At 43.8% G+C, this 23,075-nt stretch overlaps 1 protein-coding gene across 1 annotated transcript in view; it reads left to right on the forward strand.

Annotated features, from left to right (window-relative positions):
* necab2 (N-terminal EF-hand calcium binding protein 2) overlaps positions 1 to 23,075 on the forward strand; it is a 151,590-nt gene that overhangs the window by 61,472 nt on the left and 67,043 nt on the right. Inside the window, exon 5 of the mRNA XM_066685346.1 lies at positions 3,025 to 3,122. Coding sequence (XP_066541443.1) covers positions 3,025 to 3,122 — 98 coding nt within the window. The remainder of the gene's footprint in view (positions 1 to 3,024; positions 3,123 to 23,075) is intronic.

The raw sequence follows: 23,075 nt of genomic DNA on the forward strand, positions 1-23,075 counted from the left end.
ACAGTGCTTTATAATAGGAGCCTATTATATATTCACTGGCCGCTTTTTTTAGGAACATTTTTCTAAAGCTCGGTAGGACCACATTTTGCTCTCGTATCTGTCTGAACTCTTTGTGGAAATGTTCCTTGGAGAGACTGCTCTGTGTTGACCCAATTGCATCATGTAATTGCTGCAGATTTGCTGGCTGAAATCTCCCACGCTGCTCCATCCCAACAGGTTGGGGTCAGATCCAGTGGCGTCACGGATACTAAGCTTCACTCTTCCACAACACCCTTAGGCTTGTTTGCCTGCAGTCATCCACAACCGATCTGATGAAATTTCTGATAAACATACTCCTATTATAACATTTCCATAACCGTTATTCTAAGGCTGCGTTCACATTACCAGGATGAAGTGAATCAAATCTGATGTTTTGCTTTAATATGACTCCGATCTGATCTTCTCAGAGCTGTGTGGACACGCCGGTATTCAATTTTGCTGAATCAGACTCGAGTCACAATCGTATGTGCTCCTCGACTGGGCAGAGTCATGTACATGAGACTGATTCCATGCCGCTTTTTTTGCCATGCACTTATTGGAGGAGTGGCTCAAGCTGTGTCCCAAATAACACCAACATAGTGCACTTCACAGATGCCCCTTTCACGCGTGCACAGTAATCCAGAAGTTTATCCAGAGGAGCGATGTGTGTCAAAGGACCACTCTGGGACAGCTCTGGACCTGATACTCCAGAATTTCTCTAGACAAAGTTCAAGTGTGAAAAAGGCATTACACTACTACGTCCCGAATGGACACTAGCTTGACAGGGAGGTGTTAAATTTATAGTCTAATGTAAATAGTTTTATTGTTATTACACACCCTACACTCTACACTACATAGTGGTGAGGGAGGCATTTAAGATTGAGGCGATCTCTCGGTGCAGCAGCGAAAACAAGCCAGCTCTTTTTTGTTTTCTCCTTTTTGTCCTAATCATTAATGGTGTCTGCTGTCCTCCTGGGCAAAATGTGTTGCCCACGTGAGCTGCTTTTTCTGGTTTTAATACGAGTCGTCTCACAGATATGATGTTATGACAGGGCAACGTGCAAAAATGTATCCGTGTGCACCTCCATGCCATTTCAGAGACAGATTTGTTCACTCAGACTGACACAGGCTTTACATGACCCTCAAGACAGCCAAACCCCATCTGAGAAAGAACATCGGAACTGATAAACGAGGCTTTTAATGTGAATGCCGCTTTAATCTCATTGATTCCCAATTACGCCCCCTTGTGGATGACGTTCAGGCTGTGAGAGAACAATTGGGAATTAAAGCCAGGTCTATAAAGGGCCTCACTTATGAAATATTAAAATGATGTGGTTGTGCATGTGTAGATTGTTTACGAATGCATGCGTTTGGGTTCACAGGAGAAGCAGCCGACAGAGTGGAAAAACAGAAAGACTGCAGACAGAGAAACCTGGGCAGTGCACACTGTCAGCATTGAGCACACCCACCTAGAGAGAAACAACTCCAGACCACCTCCAGCCCACTCCCCCCCAGTGCTCTGGTCTGATCTGATGACTGGAATGGCCACTGACGTTCACCGGTCTCATTGTCAGGTTCATGGAACCAGTTTGATAAGGCAGCAGCCATTTGAACATACCATAAATAGGATGGGTTTGCTGCATGGTTTCATGTTAACACCCAACACTGACCCTGTCTGTAGCAGAAATTGAAATGTATCAACCCAGTTGACATCCCAGTCTTCAGGTGTCTAGACTTTACCCTCAGATTCCTGTTCTTGAGCAATGGTAGAGGAAACCACTATATGGTCTTCTGCTGTTGAAGCCCATCCACCCTTAGGAAAGACCCCACCCCTGTATTAACAGGATATTGATTGTGGAGGTCCTGCGATCCCCAGTAAGTCTGGCCTCTCCCATCAATGAGGCATTTGTAAATCTCAAAACTCAAACCGTCTCATCTGGCCCCAACAGTGAAAGTCATTCAGATGATAGTTATATTTATATAATGCTTCTCTAGACCCTGAAAGTACTTTATATTTCTTAGGAATATTACTGCACCGATGTGCAGTGTGCACGACAGCTGCCGATCTGAAGTGTGTTATCGATGTGAAATGAATATTAATGATCATAAAGGTGGAGTATTAATACTTGATATTTAGTTTATGCTTTTATTGAATAAAATTGTAACGTTGTAAATTGTAGTGTTTTCCCTGTGTCTGCGTGGGTTTCCTCCAGGTGCTCCGGTTTTCTCCCACGGTCAGAAACAAAACACATGTTGGTAGGTGGATTGGCGACTCAAAAGTGTCCGTAGTTGTGTGTGTGTGTGTGTTGCCCTGTGAAGGACTGGCGCCCCCTCCAGGGTGTATTCCCACCTTGCGTCCAATGATTCCAGGTAGGCTCTGGACCCACCGCGACCCTGAACTGGATAAGGGTTACAGATAATGAATGAATGAATGAAGTATTAATACTACACAACAGTTACAATAAAATGACAGAAATGTTAGATTTTTTATTACAATTATACATTACAAAAAACATTTTAATGCTTATTCATTCGCTGAATACTTAACTGGAGAAAGAGCACAAGTGTTCTTAATAAAGTGGCCAGTGAGTGTATAGTTAGTGTGTGTGTGTGTGTGTTATCAATCTGTATTTTGCTGCCTGTTCACTTGATGCAGTTAGTGCTGTCGTGCTAAACTGGGTTTGAAGGGGAATCTCTAATCAGCACTGGATAAATTACACCCCTTAACTATGATGAAAAACACCCATTAACTCTGATGAAAGCACGCCTTAACCACGGTGCGAGCATGTGACCCACAGCCTTGTCTCTGACTGCTTTGAGGAGAATCAGGGAGTGAAGAGTCCACCCATTAACCGACTCTTAGGGTTTAAGGGGTTAATCGGTTCTGCTAGAGCCTGTGTTGATGGTTTGCATGGTTTGCATTGCTTCATTGATGTGTGTGTAGATTTTTCCCTGTGTGAAACCTTTAATGGCTTCTCCCCTTCACTTCCCTCCTTTATTACCCAGACTACTTTGCCAAACACATGGGGGAGTATGAAGGTGTGCTGGCGTCTCTGGAGACACTCAACCTTTCAATCCTCAAAGCCATGGACTTCACCAAGAAGGTTAGTGTAGCAGGAGCTGTTTAATGTGCACACACGCACACACACACACGTTACTTTCTGACAGCGTGTGCACTAATTCACAGCTGCCTTCGCTGAAATCTCTGGAGATCAATATTCTTCAAGGCAAGGTGTTTTGTGCTTTGCTTTCTTTGTTCGATAATGAGAGTCAACAAGTTCAGGGGACGGTCCCTGTGGGCAGCGCTGGTGTCTGATTGTACAATTTACTGACCACACAGGAGGGGGTCGGATAAGTTTGTGCTAATAGAGGTCTCTGAGGACAGAAATTTTATCCTCTGCCTGTGGGAAACGATTGGAGTACGGGAATGGATTTACAGTGAGGTGTGTGTGTGTGTAACCACACATGTATGTTAACACAGCGTTTGCTGCCACTCCGCTAAATATAACACTTCATTTCAAAGCTGTACTTGTGTATTCTGTTTGGTATTTGATGCTCATTAGCACTGAGTCTGACAACCGCACACTTGGCTCCCAACAAACACCTCTCCCTCTCTCTCTCTCTATCCCTCCCTCTATCTTTCTCTCTATTGCATTCCCTCACCATCCTCCTATCACATCCTCTTTACCGCTATACCGTATTATCGCTCTCTCTCTTTAACGGACCCTCTTCTACTCCCTCTCTCATTTGTTTTTTTTTTATTCTTTTGTTGCGCTCACTCTTGAGAGAGAATATTGCCTCTTGCTCCCTCTCTGTTCTCTCTCCATCTTTGACTCCTTCTTTGTCTGTTTTTGTTTTTAATATAACTCTACTCAACTCCCATTTTATTTCTCTCTTTCTCTCTCTCTCTCTCTCTCTGTGTGTGTGTGTGTGTATTAGACAGTGTGTGCTGTGTGAGTGATAGATCATGTGGCGCTGCATGTTATTACTCCAGGTTAGAGCTTCTTAAAGACCACAGTGCTCCAGGGCTGCGAAATATCCATTCAAATACAATCTGAGTTTAGCCTTTAAATATTTATGACCCATTTAGAGTGCAGTGCTCTCTCGTGCTCTCTCTCTCTCTCTCTGTGTGTGTGCATGCTCAGGCTGCACTGGCCTCTAGGACCTGGCCGTTCTGATGAAAAACCGTTTCTGTTTAACTGTGACTTAAACGACTACAAACAAGCACAACTTTGGTGATTTAGGGAAGCTATTATTTTTCCCTTCTGTTTAGCACTTCTCTCTCTCATTTCCTCCCCTCTTTTTCATCAGATCTCTCTCTCTCTCTCTCTCTCTGTGTGCTTCCTGTCTGTCATATTTCGCCAGCCACAGCTGTGCTTGTATTTTCTTCATCTCCTGCAAAGGCAACACTGTTTGGTTCTGATGCTTTTCTCCAGAGAAATAAGGGGGGAATTCACCGAGAAAAGCCAAAGGGAGAAAAAGGAGTGCAGTATATTCCTCTCTCCTTTACTCTGCACTTTCCGTTGTATCTTTTGTACAAAAGGTCTTTTTCACAAAGGTCGGTTTTTGGCAAAACTCAGGAATAAAAAATGGTGAAACTAATGGGAGAAAGTGGATATGTCCTCGGACCTGATCGGTCTGTCAGTAGATCAGTGAAATCAGCTGATAATGATGTCCACGTTCAGTGTGAATACCGTTGTAAAATAACGAACATATGTGTAAAGCACCAGCGTCAGTGGTATTGGAGCTGGTGTTTCTACCTCACACATCCAGGGTCCTACAGATCAGTTCACTTTGAGTGAGGGGCGTGGTGTGTTTTTCTCTGTTTCTGCGTGGGTTTCCTCCGGGTTCTGATTTCCTCACACACATGTTTGTAGGTGGAATGGCTGTGAGTGACTGGGTTTGTTTTTAAGGTGGTTAGTCCATTAATCCACTGTGTGTCTGTAATTAGTAATTACACAACTGTCTGATTACAGCTTGATCTGATCACCCTTATCTTCTGGAGGAGAACGTGACTTGTGTGCACTTTTGTCCGAATTTTATGTGAACGATGTAAAGGTTGTTGGTTCAATCCCTGCCTTGGGTCACTGTCTGGGAGGAGTGTGGAGTGTTCTTCCTGTGTCTGCATGGGTTTCCTCTGGGATCTCTGAATTCCTTACATAGCTACAACAAACAAACAAAATATACATTCTGGTAGATGGATTAGACGTGTATATGGAAGCTCAGATGGAGTCAGGGTAACGTTGTCTGGAGGTAAAACCCCTCTAAGTTCTCATCACTCGCCAACAGATCGACTGTCATCTGATCCGTCTCATCTCTGTATGAGAACCCATCAGTGTTTCCCTGCGGGTCAATTTACACCAAAGAACTAATGTGACGTATTATCATTCCTCACTAAAAGCTAGCTGAAGACCTGGCAGTTATATGAAGAGCATGGTCATGAGGTAAATGTACAGACCCTTGGTTTTATGGATTGTTTTACACTGACACTGTAGTTTGTTAGTTATTCTAATATCTCATGAGGATAAAACACACCACTCGCTAAAAGAAAAAACACCAACCTTGACTTTACTGTTAATGAAAAGGCAATAGTTGAGGCTAAAGCATCTAGTGCTTCAATATCATCCAAAGCAGAGAACAGACCGAATGATGGCAGGAATATATTGACCACCGATAAGAAAAATAAGCCTTTGCTATTCACTGATTTTTATCTTTTTTTTAAGAAAGTGACGCCAATAATTAGCATATTTCAATCATACATCGTCTGTAACCATTGCATTACACACTGCCCCTTTCACCAATCTATCTGTCTCATATATAATGTGTGTGTTTGTGTGTATGTACCAACCCACCTTCATCGCCATCTTCCCTGTCGCCATTTATTGTGATGTCACTAAGCTGCACAGCCCCTGTTTGTTCAGAAGTCTCTGCATTAAGGTCTCACCTCGAGGTTCAATATTCCTTCTTCTTTAACAAACAAAATGGCCCTAAGACTGATGACGACATGGTGGTGGCTAATCAAACGGCCCAGTCTTCTGTTTGAGAAATGCTGTTTACTCAGGAGACTGGTATGACTCTCTCCCTATTTGACTCTTCGACTCTCTTAGATGCCACAGCTCCTGCAGCAGACTGCCAGTAATTATTAATGTAAATGTGATATTTTCAAGCAGCTCATGAATTATTCATGCTTTGACAGGCTTAGCGTCAGTGAGGAGACGTGTACTGTATGTTCTAGTGCACTGTACTACTGCAGTGTTGACTGTGACAGAGATAAAAATTCTTAGCATGTTGTTGTTGTTATGATTTCCAAGTTTATTGAATCAAAATACACTGACTCTTATCCATACGTCTGTTTTAAAAGATACAGTGAACAATTCCAAGTGAAACAAGTGTTGAATGTGATTATTTTAATTAGAAGTTTATTTATATAAGGTTTAATTGGAATAAAGTGTATGAATCACTTATAAATATAATCATTATATCATCAGATGTACTGTAATTGAATGGTTACTGAGTTACTGATATTTAGTTAGTTAAGTATGTGTAAATACACCTCATTAAAAACGCCCATTCCAATCTCCCATTGGATTCCGCTGAGTTGCGAAATCCATATCCTTGTTGTACAAACACCCCTCGGCTGATGCAGACACAAAGGTCCCTCGTAGTGATCTTTGTCATACTCATTGTTCATGAAAAGGCATTCGTGGAGGCTAAAGCATCTACTTGCTCATCTGCTCTGTTGGGGGCACTTCCCACATGTGTTTCTGCTTGTGTTGCTACATGCTAATTTGCTAACCAACTAAAAGAATCAGCATCCAGTGCATTCTGGTGATTCACTTTTATAAACCAATCAATAACTGAAGAGTTTTGTTTCACCTACAGTGCCCTAAAACTACCAACAACAAAGAGAAAAAAAGATCATGTTATATATCATGGAATAAATCGTTCCAATCACATAAAAGTCATGAAAGGGTATACACTGTCAGTTCTTAAAATGGTCACTGATGAGTGACTATTCTGTATTTCATAATAAGAGTCTTTTTTTTTTTTTTTGCAAAACAATCATTTGTGATGGGAAAATAAAACATAAAATCTGTTTACGTATAGCTCACTGTATATGTGTATAGAAATGTTAAATGGTAAATGTTGAGCTTCTCCTAGGTCTCTGTCACAGATGCTCCGCCCACAAGTTACATGAGAGTCTGATACTTTCAGTGCATTAAAATGGCCTCACTGTCAGGATACTGCCTGTTGCATTCTGAGTGGCTATACACACCGTGCTAATATAGCAGACCTGTACTTGGTTCTTTTGTGTGTGAGTCAAATTTTTGTTCCTGTTCTAGTAGGTGCTTCTTGGCCAGGTTTACTCGTGAAAGGTACTCACTAGAGAGTCTGGCAGTGACAAAGCTTTTATGTTCTGCTTTTGAGAGAATCTGGATTACTTGGCTGACACTAAGATCTGACTTTTATCATTAAACATTTTATTTCAGGCACAAATGATCTCAAAGACGTTTAGACAAGCCTAGATTTTGCAAACGTAAGGTTACCTCTCTTCTCTGCAGATTTGTGGCAAGAGTCAGGTGTTGCACATAAATTTTCAACAACCCGGTCTCACACTTACTCATGATGTAGTCACATATAGAGGAGACTGTAATTCATGACATAGTCGCATGTTTTCGACATTTTATGCGACAATATCACAATCATAATGTCACTATGTGACAGTGACATGAAAACTCTTCCTCATTACAGTCATCACTCACAACATAGAAAAAGGCATAATGTGAATCACAGATCATAGGTTGTTATTCCAACAAAGGCATAAACGCATATTTTATTATAATATTTCTCCTAAGTGATACTTATTATTGGTGTCCTACTTTAGCTTTAACGCTAACGACAACATTTCTTTCACTTAACGTTATTTTGACTAGTTTTCAAAAGGTTAACACTGAAAAGGACATTTCTCTAGACGTTATTTGCTTCGATATTTTAGCAAATAATGAATTAGTAACGTTGTATTTTCCGTAAATAAAAATAAGACGTTAATGGTAACGCCTTAATGAGGAAGAGTTTTCGTGTTACTGTCACATAGTGTTTCTATGGTAATTACCCATTCACTTATGAATGCATAAAATGTTGAATATATGTCACGAATTGCAGTCCCCTAAATATGTGACTATATCACGAATAGGTGTGTTTTCAACAACGTTAATTGGTCAGTCTGTCAGTAAGAGCAAGTGCCTCTTCAGGGCTGGCCTGCTAGGTGTTCTGGCATAAAGAGCACAATAGAGCTTAACAAACTTTATTTTCTGTCTTTATAGTTGTTGGATTCATTCAAAAGTTGCAAAATTTCATAAGAACTTGAAAGGATTGTGATTCCTTTTCTCCACCTCCACCCTTGGATCAAAACTTTATTCGGTCTTTGGTCACTTCCATTGAAGTTGCTAGACTTTTACTTGAGGATGATGTTTTTTGGCTCCTCTGTCTAACTCTGGTCAGTTACCCATGCGGTGTTTTGAGGGCGCTGTCCTCACTGAGACTCAGCTGCTCTGGCTGTGAGCTTCTTCTCTGTGGAGCTGGATTCCTGTGCTCTTCGAGCCTCTCATTAGCAGCTGCTGTAACTGACAAGCCACTGAACAAATGAGTTCAATAAGAATGTACTGAAGTGTCAGAGCAGAGGAAGCTTCTCTTCCTTCGTCTCCACATGTCTGAACAAGAGGAAGAGAAACTAGATTAGAGCAGCTGAAAAAGACAAAGAGAGGGAGAACCTCCATCTCGTACCGTCAGAGGTCCCTTCTCTTGAGCTAGTTCAGTTTCGATACAGCTAGCATCGTTAGCCTCGGAGCCAGTGAAGAAAGCGCATCCAAACCGTGTCTCGGTGTCAGAGTTGACAGATTTTGAGGAGTAGTAGCTTTTTCCACAAGTAAACACCGTGCCCTTTGCCGTGGCGTAGTGTAGCAGTGTTGTCCTCACTGTGAGACCTCTCAAGAACGTTACTGTCTGCGCTCTAGTAGCTGACACACCCTCACTGTATACAGTCTAACCCTGACAGTCTAACCCTGTATATCTGTTACTTACTGATTTCTGTTTGAATTCCTTTTAAAGGTTAAATTTACTCGCCCTTTTCCAAAAGTGAACACAGTTTTGGGTCTTAATGAAACATTGGTGACCTGCTTTATATGAAAGACCACATTTACATTTACAACATTTAACTGGCGCTCTTATCCAGAGAGACTCACAAAAGTGCTTAGTGTTCAGACAGAATGTGTTCTTGCTAGTACAATAGGTTTCAAAGATAGCTGCACATCTGCTGGGAGCATTTTCTGATTATGGTACATTTTAGGCTGTGAAAAGAGGCAGCTGTACCTATAAATACACATCATTGGCACCAGTCCACAGCATTGGATCGACTGGACTAAACTCGGCTTGACTTGCTTTTAGCTGGTTGCTTTTCCACTAGCACAGCACCCTTCCACCCCCCTCCCCCAACACAAAATGGAGCCTGTGATGTTGCAAATCCCCATCTCTAATGGGAACCGTGGGCTTTAAAACCACAACAACTGGGACTGTAAAATTAGGTGCTGTTTTCTAGTTGTTTTAATGGACACAGGTCCGTGCCCCAGTTCTCACAGATCAGTTTTCCTTGTTGCACGTTTGGCTTTTGCTAGAGATTTTCGTCTGCCACTGACCCAAGGAGCGTTTGAACCTCTTCAGAACACTATGGGGGAATGTCATGAGCTGCTGTTTTGAATTGGACTCAGCCGAGCTGAGTCCTGTAGATTCCATGTAGTGCAAATGTGCCATTAGGTAGCACTAGGGCTGGGCAAGTAATCAAAAAATTAATCGAAATTGACATTCAGAACTTCTAATTAACATAACCATGTCTATATCGATTATACCAACTGTTTTTATTCTGTTATGTCTCCACTGTGTGTTCATGTACTGTCCCTTTAAAACCACGCTACCAAGATGTAGTCACGGGATTCTGCCCCTTATCTGCCACATGGAGGAGAACCTACACACAGAGTCCGACCGAGCGACTCCAGCGGCTCGTACCAAACAAACACACAGCGTCTGAGGTGTGGATGTGCTGTGTTCTGACTTTAATTAAGACAACGCTGAACAAAAAGAAATCAAATGTAAACTCTGAGGAAAAAACAAAGCACAACCACACACCGAATATAAACAGTGCTCAGAAAAAAAGAAGCTCCCAGTGACATTAGAGAAACTATCCCAGCTTTAACACTGGAGCATATAACAGCACAGGCCTCGTCACTGAACTGAGAGGGTCACAAACACAACAACAAAATAATCGTTCGTTAATCGTAATTGTGGTAAAATGTACAATTAATCGTGATATTGATTTGCGCTCGTATCACCCAACACTAGGTAGCACGTTTATCTGGGTCCACGTCACAGGGGTAGCAGTCTGAGTAAAGAAACCCAGAACTCTCCTAGCCTCCTCTTCCAGCCCTTTCCAAGGGATACAGAGGGCAGAGTCGAGACATGTCTGGGTCGTCCACAGGGTCACTTCCAACATGGAGAGAGCACACCACCCTGGTATTTCTGATATTGTATATTGTGAGCATCTGGATGAATATGTGAAATTGTGTATGGGTGTGTGTATGGCAGTGACAGGGTGAGTGTGTGATGGCTGGTGATGGACTGGCTGTGGTGTGGTGTGTTCGTGCTTTGCACCCGGTGAATCCGAGTTAGCTCAGGGCTCACCACAACCCTGATCAAGATGAAGTGGTTATAGAAGACGAATGAATGAATGAATGAATATAATGGTTTTGCTCATTAAATACTCATTAAATTGGGATCAGTGAAAAATCTATATGGCACAAGGCGAGTGCACACTGAAAACACTCTGTGATGCAGTAGAGCTGCGGGTTTTTTAATAATAATTGGGAAGTATTGGGGTTTGGAGATTGTTTGTTTTTTAATTGCTGTTTTGGACGGTGGACGTGGAGAACAGGGAGGGGGCTGTGAGAGAAGAGCTTTTTAACGTGTCTCATTTCCTCCTGTCTGTCCAATGCACACATTTTAATGAACTCCTCTCATTAGCTTTGGCCTAGCGTAGCCATCTGAGATCATGTGCTCACACACGGTTCACACTGTTATGATTTCGCCTTCAGGACGGGGTGGTCTTAACAAGCCTGACTATACCTCTATAGGAATACAATTCTCTCATCTCCTGTCCTCCTCTTTCCTTTACCATCACTCCATCTCCTCTCGTCTTCTCTTCTCCTTTCATCTACTGTTTAGTTTCCTTTTGCTCATCTTCTCTTCTCTTTCATCTTTTATTTAGTTGTCACTTATTCATTTTCTCTTTTGATTTCTTCTTCTTCTTTTCTCTTCCTCTTTTTTCCTTGCATTTGGTTTTGTTTACTCTTGCCTTTTGTTTTCTCTTCTTTCCTCTTCTCTACTTTCTCATTATCTCTCATTACTTATCACTCTTCTTCTTGTCCTCTCTTTTATATCTCCTGTCTCTCGTCTTCTGTTGTAACATATTTCTCACTTCTTACTTTCATCTAGACGCCTCTCCCACCTCCTCTCCTCATGACTCTGTTAACCCCGTCTTGCCCATGTGCAGTGAAAGCAGAGCTGATGGAGAAGCAGGAGCAGCTGGAGAGACATGCCATACAGGTATTAATCAGGGTGGGCAATGTTTAAACGGCCCCACTCTGGACCTCCTCTCTGTCTGACGGCTTAGAGGATGATGTTCATGGGACCACTGTGTGGCTGGAAGTGAGCACAGTCCCAGCAGGGTGTCCGTTACGTTTATTTTCACCTCGTTTGCATGTTGTGTCCTGTGGATGGTCCAGATTGACAGCATTAGATGGAGTGACGTGGTGTTGGCCCTGGTCTCTAGGCCCCTGAGGCAATGCTACCCATCAGGCCTTATCCCGGGAATCTTGCTGTGGCCTGTCGCTCGGGAGCAAAATGAGATTCAGGCGTCCAGACAGTTGGGAAGGACTGTGGTGGTCATGCTGCAGCTAATGCCATGGGGTTAGCGAAAAGCTGGACATTATGACTTTTCTCCACTCCTCTCCCACTTCTCTCTCTGCTCACTTCTCCTCTCTGACTTTTGTCTTGTCACTCCTCTCCCTTTATTTTTTTGCATCATTGAGGAGTGTAATATATATAATATTATATAATATTTATTAGTTCGTAGGTGTGAGTGAATGTGTGTGTGTGTGTTGCCCTGTGAAGGACTGGCGCTCCCGCCTTGTGCCCAATGATTCCAGGTAGGCTCTGGACCCACCGTGACCTTGAACTGGATAAGGGTTACAGATAATGAATGAATGAATGTAAAAGGTGAGCGAGGCCAAGGGCGACAGTGGCCAGGAAAAAGGAAGAGGAAGAGACCTTGGGAGGAACCAAGGCTCACAAGAGGTGAAGGAGGATTCCTCTGGTCAATCTACTTTTAATCAGAATTACAGAGCTGTTTAATAGTGATGTGTGTGTCTGTGACTGACCTAAGAGCATGAGGAAAAACAACAAGGCGAAGGAGGACTCGTTTCTCGGGTCACGGTTCTCTGGAGAACACACGTTGTGGAGGTGAGGTTGTGTATACAGTGGTGCAGGTGTGTTTTAATGCATTTGAATAAACCAAGTTCATGCACAGCTGCTTTGAAAAGCTCAGTGAACACACACACACACATACACACACCGAGGAGAGCCAGGCTGTGAGCCTGTGGCCCCCGAACAAAATAATGAATGCTGTTTCTCTGACGTTTGGGTGAAACTCTTTCCGTGTTTCATTGCCATGGCCGGCTAACGTGCATGGGTCCAGCCTTCCCTATTACAGCTGCCCTGCACTGAACTGTCACTGCTGTTTACTCTGTGTCTGCTGGCGCCTTGTCACCTTGGCTACCTTGTTTCCCTGGTAACCACATATTGTATCAGACGCAGGCTATTTGTGAAAAATCATATACAGCCTCCGTTTGGAAATTGCCACAGTGGTTCGTCCGCGCCTCTCCACTTTCATTAAGCCGTGTTCTCGCATTAAAGGCTGCGTCTTAATAGTGGCCCCGCTGTAGAGAAGGAATGGGCTGTCACACTGCATTTGCACTTGCGCTGACCGCTGGGTAATGTAGTTGAGAATGCCTGATGAGAGATTAATGAGCTGGAGGGTGTCGCTGGGGGCGTGGGGGGAGAGCAGAGGTGAGAAAGCCCTGCGGCAGAGTGCTTTTTCAGGGAGATGGATGTACTGTAATAAACAGGGACCGACACTCATCCAGTGAGGTGCTACACATGTCCAGGGCTGGCGGGTGCTGACCCTGTCCAGGCTTCTTTTATCTTGTGTGGCTGATAATGGGGTTAGAGGGGAGGCGTCCATTTGAGCATGGCTGTTGATAGCAGAGTATGAACCAGTGGAAAATATAATCGGACGGGGGCGGTTTCAGTCTTACACGCTTCCAGTCGGTTTGTTATGCTATAGTTCAGTGCACAGAGGATAAAGAGCTTTCAGCAATAACTTTGAAACGGTCCGCCGTGTTTCTACACTCATTGTCCCTTTTAGCAGTGCCATTGACCCCATTCGTTTAACTTGGTAGTTCTAGAAGAAGCTGTGACTCCAGGGTCCCGGGGTCTCAGGTTCGATCATTGCCTCGAGTTAGTATCTGTAGGGAGTGTGTGAAACTGTCCACAGATGCGAGTGTGTGAGTGACTGGGTGAGTGCGTGAAATTGTCCACGGGTGTGTTCCTGCCTTGTGCCCAGTGAATATGGGTAGACCCCGGACCACGATCAGTTCCCACCACAGCCCTAATCAGTATCTTTTAGTTTAATAAAGAGGCTTACATTTCAGAGGAAGCTTCCTCACCATTCGCTGCTCTGTGGTCTGTTTGTGCACTGGAAAAAAGGTCCAGTGTTTGCATGCAGCCTTAGCTCAGTAAATAGGAAACAACTTAAAAAATTCAGATTTTCTCTCTGTGTGTCACTGGCTGAGCCACGGGCAGGAAACTGCATCTGGAGGTGTTTGGGCATTACTCTGAACATTACTTCCATGAAAGTAAACGCAGACCCAAAGTGCTACAAACCTAAACAGCTCGAGTTACATGTGAGCTTCTGTGGTAAATGAAAATGTACAGAGAAGATAAACTTCAACTACAAACAAATTACAGTCAGCTTCCTTCTCAAACACACCATTCCACCTTAAAATATGCATGAAAACAAACCTGAGGGGGAGTTTGTTTCACTGTTAGAACAGCGGTTCTCCAGATTCGTCTATGCCCTTTGTCTACTTATTTATTTTCATTATATATTACAGCTTCCTACATTTCCATTCGCATACAGCAGACAAACAGTATACAGCTTTTAATCAGTCTCTTCCAGATGCTGGAACTCATGTTAGGGATTAAATCAACGAGTCTCTGTAAACAATAAGCAGATGCATTATTATCCCTCCCTTGTTCCCTTCTCCTCTCTGGCACTCACTTCTTCCCCCCCCCCCCCCCCCCAGTCTTTCTTAGTTCATTAATATGGATGTGGAGGCAAGCCTGGGATCCTGGAGCTGCATGTTTTCATAGTGGTTTACAGTGGATGTGCTATCCTTAGCGCTAATGAGCCTGGCTCCATATCCCAAGCTGCCGTATGGTCTTTAATTGCTTTGAGAAAACTGCGCTGCTTGGCGTCCAGTCACACAAACAGGACGGCAGCGTGACACAGCGTAGCGCCAGGGTGGCTTTAAACACCACTTGGACCTGGATTTGTTTTAATATTGACTTGCGGAAGTTCCTTCTGTCAGCGGAGGACCGTTTCAGCATATTATTGTGCTGTTGCTTCTGCATATTCATGAGCACCTGGGTAACACTCCTCCTTAAGGCGCAATGTAGTGGGGTGTCGCATGGGATTTGTGGAGGCTGAGGGCAGCAAAGGACACAAACCTCATAAAATACCGCTTTAATTTATAAACTCTGCACATTATACCTCCTTGTTTCTACGTTTCTATGTCCATTTTATCCAGTTACAGACAGTAGTCAATCTGTTGCTCTGCATACTTTTTTAAAACCCCAATTTAACTCTGTTCCTCAGAGCTCAGGACCCCCACAGAGCAGGTGTGATGTGGTGGTGGATCATTCTCAGCGCTGCAGTGACACTGACGTGGTGGTGGTGTGTTAGTGTGTGTTGTGCTGGTGTAGAGTGGATCAGACACAGCAGTGCTGCTGGAGTTTTTAAACCCCTCAGTGTCACTGCCGGACTGAGAATAGTCCAACAAGCAAAATACAGGCAGCGTCCTGTGTCCAATGATGAAGGACTAGAGGACGGCCAACACACACTGTGTGAGCTACTGTCTCTGACTCTACATCTACAAGGTGGACCAACGAGGGAGGAGTGTCTCACAGAGTGGACAGAGAGTGGACACAGGGTTTAAAAACTCCGCAGCACTGCTGTGTCTGATCCACTCTACACCAGTGTATAATATACGATTGTAGAAACGAGGTGGTTGTTTTAATGTTTTGGCTCAGTGGTGTTGATAGGAGACATAGTGATGATAGTGGATATAGATATTGGTAGTTGGCCTGAGACCTCTGCGTTGACTGCAACTGCTCCACCGTGAACCTGTTAGCGATGCTAATTCATACAGAGTTGTTTATTGATGTGATTTCCACAGTCAGTTTAATTTCATCTGATACTTATTTCGAAGATGGCGGCCTATGCCTGAGCTTATTAAGAAATTCCATTACTAAAGAGTCGTTCCAGTGAAATATTCATTTTCTCATCCTTCTCCCACCTGCTGGACCACCACGGACCGGGAAATCTGTAAATATTTAACTGAGGCCTGTTAACGCCAAAATTCCACGCTGCCAAGATGCAGCAACTGTAGAATAAGACTGGAATCATCTCATATTGAACATTGTTATTAATAGAAATTCATTCTGAAAAACATAGGAAGCATATTTTTATAATAAACCGTATCATGTGCTTCATGGCTTCTTATAAAATTACTAGGAAACACCTGTAAGATTTGGTCACATTTCAAATGAAAGTTGTTCTGGATATTAGTTTATTTCTTAGATTACTGAAATCAATGATTGGTGGCACTGGAGTGTCGCTGCCACATGGACCTGGGGTTGTCAATCTGCACTTCTCTGGCTGTGGGGGTGCGGTGTGTTTTTGCTGTGTCTGCGTAGGTTTCCTCCGGTTGCGCTAGTATCCTCCCACAGTCCAAACGCACATGTTAGTAGGTGGATTGGCGGTGTTACACTGTCCACAAGTGTGAGAGTGAGAGTGACTGGGTGTGTGTGTGAAACAGTCCGTGTGTGTGTGTGTGTGTGTGTGATGCCCTATGATGGACTGGTACACTGCCTTGTTGTGTTCCTGTCTTGAGCTTAGTGATTTAGTGTAGAGCCCATCACAATTTGAATCTGGATGAAGTGGTTCCAGAAGAAAAAAAAAAGTCCCACATTTTGAACACTATATAGTTTACATGAGGTGAAGTGAGGCACTGGTTTTGTCTGTAGAGCTTTAGGCAGCTCTTTAGATCTCCTGCTGCTCACTGGCTACTGTCCTGAAGCCTAATTCCCAGACAGTATTTGGGTTGCCGGTGGCTTGCTGTAGGCCACAGAGAGCTGTTTCATAGAAAGGTTTTTCCTTACATACTTTTACACTATTTCTACAGTGTCCGGATCTCCCTGAAAGATCCCTGAGACTTACACTCAGAGACTTTAAGAGATTCTAATTCAGACATCACCAAAACGACACTGAGATATCAAAGTAGAAAGGAATGGTTTCCTCTCTCCAGTTTGTCAGACATCACACTACATCTTTATTTCCAGATGCTACAGCAGCCAATTAATTGAAGTACACTCACCGCACGTCCTTGGTTTTGTGGAGATATCGAATAGTGATCTGAGGTGATTTAGTGACATTAACAATCAGGTATAAGAGTTCACAGCTGGAGGTGTGAGCTTTAAACAGATGCTGAAAGAGTGTGTACAGTCTGTATACCAGTATAACAGCAATGGTCTAAAGTCTAGAGCAACAAGCTTGGCTCACTGGTTTAATATACTCTCGACTGATGGAAATATTGCAGGTGTGTACCACAGCTGAGGTGGCCTTGAGCAAGGAACCTAACCTCGGACTGATCCCCAGGTGCTGAGATGGCTGCCCGCCACCCTGGGTGTGTGTATGTGAGGGCACTGCCCCTAGTGCACTAGTGTGTGTGTGTGTGTGTGTGAATCTAACATTAGGTTAGGGATAGGCCCCTTAACAACACATTAGACCGGTTTCAAGCTTCAAACCCACTAGAGAGCTTCTTCCACAAAGAGCTGCCTGCCAAAGGAACTGCTTTTATAGAGTGGTGTCGTCACTGAGGAGCGGAAGTTCCAGCATCAGCTCATTCATGCAGTCGTGTCTAAAAGTGCTTCCACTCGTTTCTCTCTGCTCATTCATCTTTCTCCAAATCTGTTTTGAACAAATGAATGCAGCCCAGATTCTTCTGCCCTGCCCCACTGCAGTCACAGGGGTAGTATGTAGATTAAAGAAAGGGAACACAGTTCTGGTCTAAATTAAATGTCTGTGAATCGCTTTGGTCAAAATCCCACAAGGATCAAACCCCACACCACCGTTCTCCCCCTGTGTAAACAGCCCCTGTTCAGAACGTCTGGTTTCAGCGCCAGTTCCTTTAAATGATAATGAGCCGCTCGCTGTTCACCCCTTTTTCTCTGTTCTTAGTTTGTTTTTGTTTTTTTCTCTGTTCTTTGTTTTTCGCTGTGATTGGAGAGACTCAGATGAGGGGGCGGGGCATTTGTGTCTGCACTTGAGTTGTTCTGATTAGGCTCCACTGCCTACATCATTTTATCCAGTGACTTAGACAGGCCATAAAAATAAAAACCGACTGGGTGGACTTGTTTCAAAGTGTGTGGGTTGGTAGGGTTCAGATCCCCAGATTAACGTGCACATGCACTGAAGAAGTGTTGTTGTTTTTTAAATGTATTCTTTAAGCTCTTAAGCAGCTGAAATCTCCAGCCATTACTCTGCGTGTGTAGTAGTGAACCCTGAGCGACTCTAGTATGGATTCTCTGTATGGAGCCGGATGCTTTCGATCTTCCTGCGGTTTGAGTGTAACGTTGTTCAGACCCCTGTCTGAAGCGCTGCGTCTGAGAAAACTGTTTCTGTGTTTTCTGTAATTACATTTAGCCATGCGTTCGGTTTAACAACAGGCGTAAAGGGCACCTGTGGTGGTCAGTTTGTTGTGAATGCAGGGGTGGACGGTGGTGGTGTGGCGATGACTGCGTGGCTGATTCCACGAGCACCGTCTCTAACAAGGCGGCTCTGAAAAGCTCCCGCGGTGAGACAGATTTGTCGTCCCGCGTTCTCTGGCTGTCTAAACAAAAGCATTATCAGTGTTCCAGGATCCCCTGCCTTTGTGAGAGGGTGATTTCAGCGGCTCACGCTGCCTGATTAAAATTGCCTGGAAAACGTGGCAAGAGGCGATTATAATTACGGCTCTTCTTCTTCAGGGGTGATGGTGGCTTTGACTCAGGCGTGGTATTGTTCTGAGATGCCTCCCACCGCCTTTGTGGTGTGAATTCACATTCTCACTGCTCTGTGCTAGAACAAGGACACACAGTGTCTTTGATGCAAAGCACTGAATAGTGCCCCTAGTGGAGAAATTGGTTAGAAAACGTGAAACATTTGCAAAACTCTGCATTGAAGCCATCCTTGGCAGTGAACACACACACTTTTATTCCAAATTAATTTGGAGCATTTCTATTCGTCCATTCCTCATGAAATTGCTGCTGTGTTCAAAAGATGTAATAAACATCCACCTAAAGTTTGATGTTTTTCTTTGGACAGCAACAATATGTTTTGAAATCTATGTGAAATCTGTTGATATATGCACATATATGTCGTTATATCTGATTTTCTTTCTCCTGCTAAATTAAAGCCACCTGAGGTTCAGTCACTACAGACAGAACAAATCAGAGTTGGTTCTTTACGCAAAAGAAATGAAGCAGCTGGGTGTCTTTTCCATGACGTCTCTGACTCTCTGATTTATACACACAACAGGCATCTCCACTGATCAACACTGAGGGGGATAATGAGCACAAGGAAGTGCTGACAGTGGACAGCAGTGGGCAGCGCTCAGCTAGTCTGGCCTGGACTTTTTTTTTATGAAACATCTGCCGAATCTCTGTGTTCCTCAGTGTTCCTCCTGGAAAGAGCAGCAGGTTGTAGCCTGGTTCTTTTCCTTTATTTAGCTCTACCATCTGCTTCCCTCAAAACTCACCTAAACTGTGGACTACAGGTACCACAGCCATTATCTAACCTTAATGAGTAAAGAGGTGCAAACACCAACCAGCTTCAGTCTGATGATGATGTACTTCCTTGAGTTCCGTGTTCAAACTCCTTGTTTCTTTAAGCGATTCCAAAACCAAACTAGAGCTTTTCTCAAGCCTGACATTTCCATCTAAACCTGAATATAACGTTGACTCCGAGTCCAAGCCAACTACAGCTTGCAACCTAATTCTGTCCAGAACTAACCCAAACTGACCAAGCACTGGAAAAAATAGTCACCATTAGATCACAGATTAATAAATAATAAGAGTGTAATGTATTCAGTATTCTAAATGCCAGTCTACGAAACACAGCCTTCAGTCTCTACTTACGACTGCAGCTCATCAGTGTCATCATCTCAGAGTATAGCACCCCTCTCCTGTATTGTTACTTAAACACGTCCTTTATGTTCAGAAAGGTTGGGAGTCAGTGCTAGGGCTGTACCTTGTCGTACAAATTTGAAAACGACTTTTTTAAAAAAATCAGTATCTTGATAATTGTGATATTCGGGCTTGTTTGCGTAGTGACGTCATGTAACACGGCACCGCGAGAGGTAAGTACAGTGGAAAGTGGCCCTGCGATGGTAGAATATGCTCCAGAAGGAGAGTGGTTTCAGTCGGATGGAGGTAGATTGGTGACAAAATATCAGACCACAAACCACTGTAATTGTAAAATGCAAAAGGAGCCTTTAACAACAAAACAAGGAAACACAACTAATGTTTCACCACCTGAAGTGAAAGCACCGAGCTGAGTACGAGGAAAGCCACAAGGAGAGTATTTTTCACTGTTTTATTCATATCGCCAAAAATATCATTATCATCAAAATACTCTGAAATATCGTGATATGATTTTAGGGCCATATCGCCCACCCCTACTCAGCAAAACCTAATGACGCACAAGTAATACATTCCACTTTAAATGGTGGAATCTCACAATCAGATGTGGAGATTTGACATTTGTTTGGAAAATAAAAGGCCATTTTGAATCTGATGGACGCTCAGGAAATCACTAAGGACCCATTACATCTGAAACCCTTTAATCATCAAATGAAATGTCGAGCAGAATGTGCTTCACATCAAAGACTCTTTGTGTTTCGTTTATTCGCTTCATCCGGGTCAGTGTCACATTGTGTCTGGACCCTACCAGGAATCTTTGGGCCCAAGGCAGGAACACATTCTGGACGTGGCACAAGTTACTCTCTCTCACACACACAGTCACTCCCACACTATAGTAGGATACCGGAGGACCCAGGGGACTTGGAAACCCACACAGATACAGGGAGAACACACAGACTAACCACAGAGAGTGACCCGAGTTGGGGTTCAAACTCAGAACCCCAGGACCCTGGAGCTGTGCGGCAGTGACACTGCTCATGCCACAATGCCCTTCTACACTTTGTGTGTCAGCTGTAGGGCAGTTGTGGCCAGGGGTGTGTGTGTGTGTGTGTGTGTGAGAGTGTTCACTGCTGTGGATGGGTTAAATTCTGAGGCATATTTTTATTATAAAAGAAGACGTAATAAATATTAATTTAATTTGACAGTTTACTTCAGCCATGATCCAGTCACAGGCTCCTCACAGCCCCAGGGTGAGATCTTACCAGAACAATGAGTGCCATTGGACACTATGTGAAATTTCCAAGAAAGAAGTGAAAATGCATCAGAGTCAACAGATGAAAGCCTCCCCAACCCCAAAAGCTCCTTCTGAAACGGCACCAAGGTTAGACCGACCTCCAGCACAAACACTCACCCACCGCACGTGGGGACAACACAAAAACCAGCCTTCACACACACACACACACACACTAGACAGAACACAGGGATCTCTTCCTCTCACAAAAGGAAAAGCCCATCTTCTCTGGCCTGATTTTCCGCCGGCTCTAGATTTAATCCCGGCCTCTTGTAAAGTCTCGGGAGCTCGGATCCCCACATCAATGGATGTATTCCAGGCTGAATAACCACATTATGCCGTGACTTCTGCTTTCAGGCGGACTAATGCGATTGAGATTGGATCTCCTTTCTCTATTTCTCGGAAGCTTTGTCCGACCCGAGCGTGTTCAGATGGCACCTTTTACCTTCTCTTTGTTGTTCTCACTAATTAAGAGATGTCTCTATTTTACAATGATCTCCACTTTCTTGATTTCGTGGCCAGCTTCAAAGAACCATTTAACCGTTCAGTGATCACCTGGAGGACAACGGAAGACAAAAGAGTGAGCACAGAGCAGGCAGTGGCTCTACTTCTAATGACAGGTGAGAAGACTTTAGAACTGCCCTGCCCCTGGGGAACTGTGGAAGTCCAAAGTCTCAGTTTTGTGTTGAATTTATTGTCTGCAGATCCCCTAGATATAGTCCTACAAATAGTCCTAGTTCCTGAGGTTGTAGTCTGTGCCTCACTCCTCTGAGAAAAGAGAAAGAGAGATCAGGAGGCAAAAGATACCAGACATTTTATGGAAACAGTTTTTATTCTGCTCTCTCTGTTTGGATGAGTGTCGCCAGGTGTTATCATCTGCTTCTTCCAGCTGTGCAGGATTCTCCGTCCCACCTTGTGGCTTACACTGTTGTCGGCGGTCCATAACAAGGATGTGCTAAAATTAGACAGGAGTCTGCACCTCGGAGAGCTTCCACGGGCTGTGACCGTCCACACAGGGGTTTGGGTCCCTTGCTTCAGCTGAGCTGAAAGTCCACCTCAGTTCCAGTATCGCTGAGGCTGAAAGAGCAGGTGTGCGCTTATTGCAGAGTTCCAGGACACAGCGAACTGCTGAACTGAGCAAACGGAGGTGGGAAACGGTTTGATATAGATACGCCTGTAGAACTGTGCGCTTCATCTATTTTAAGCCACAGACTCTCCAGGTCATGGACGCTCCATTGCTGTTCAGACATGAACCAATTAATGGTATCCTAGCAACAGGAGTCAATATGTTACTTAGCAACAACGTTTGATATGCAGAAGTTGCTTTTGAAGAGGCTCGCGCCGAACTCGGGCAAACTGCATATTCCCAGTGTAGCACTAAATATAGTCTCAGTTGAAGCCATCACATTTGAATTTTGCATTACATGCAGTTACAAGTTCTAAATGACTGCTATAAGAATAGAATAAATAATGTTGTCACAAATCACAAACATGCATCTTCATTTTTGCTATTTATTTGCAAATATCATGGTGAATGGACCAATAGAAATGCTCCAAAATGATTTGGAATCAAATGTTTTTTTTTTTTTTTTACATCAACTTCCACTGAAAGTGAAGAAGGAAAAACCTATCCTAGGATGTTACAATTTTAGAATGCATGTTATTTCCTTGAACAGCGATGATTTATTTGGTGCTTTTCAACACAAAGCACTTGCAAAAGAAGCACAAAGAAGAAAAAAAAAGCTAAATAACACAACACTACACAGAGTTCAGAACACAGAGCAGAATTGGGAACCGGTGGAAAGGCAGGGGGTAAAGATGGGCTCCCAAGTCTACAGTCACTGAAACACTATTGAACCCCACTAGATACAGGAATCACTCCTGAACACACATCAGAAGAAACCAAAGTCCCGCTCCGGGTGACTGTCTGTGAGGAGTGTGGTGTGTTCTCCCTGTGTCTGTGTGGGTTTCCTCCGGGTGACTGTCTGTGAGGAGTGTGGTGTGTTCTCTCTGTGTCTGCATGGGTTTCCTCCGGGTGACTGTCTGTGAGGAGTGTGGTGTGTTCTCTCTGTGTCTGCGTGGGTTTCCTCCGGGTGACTGTCTGTGAGGAGTGTGGTGTGTTCTCCCTGTGTCTGCGTGG

This window comes from Hoplias malabaricus, chromosome 11 (assembly GCF_029633855.1).
Source record: "Hoplias malabaricus isolate fHopMal1 chromosome 11, fHopMal1.hap1, whole genome shotgun sequence".
NCBI classification, from domain to species: Eukaryota; Metazoa; Chordata; class Actinopteri; order Characiformes; family Erythrinidae; genus Hoplias; species Hoplias malabaricus.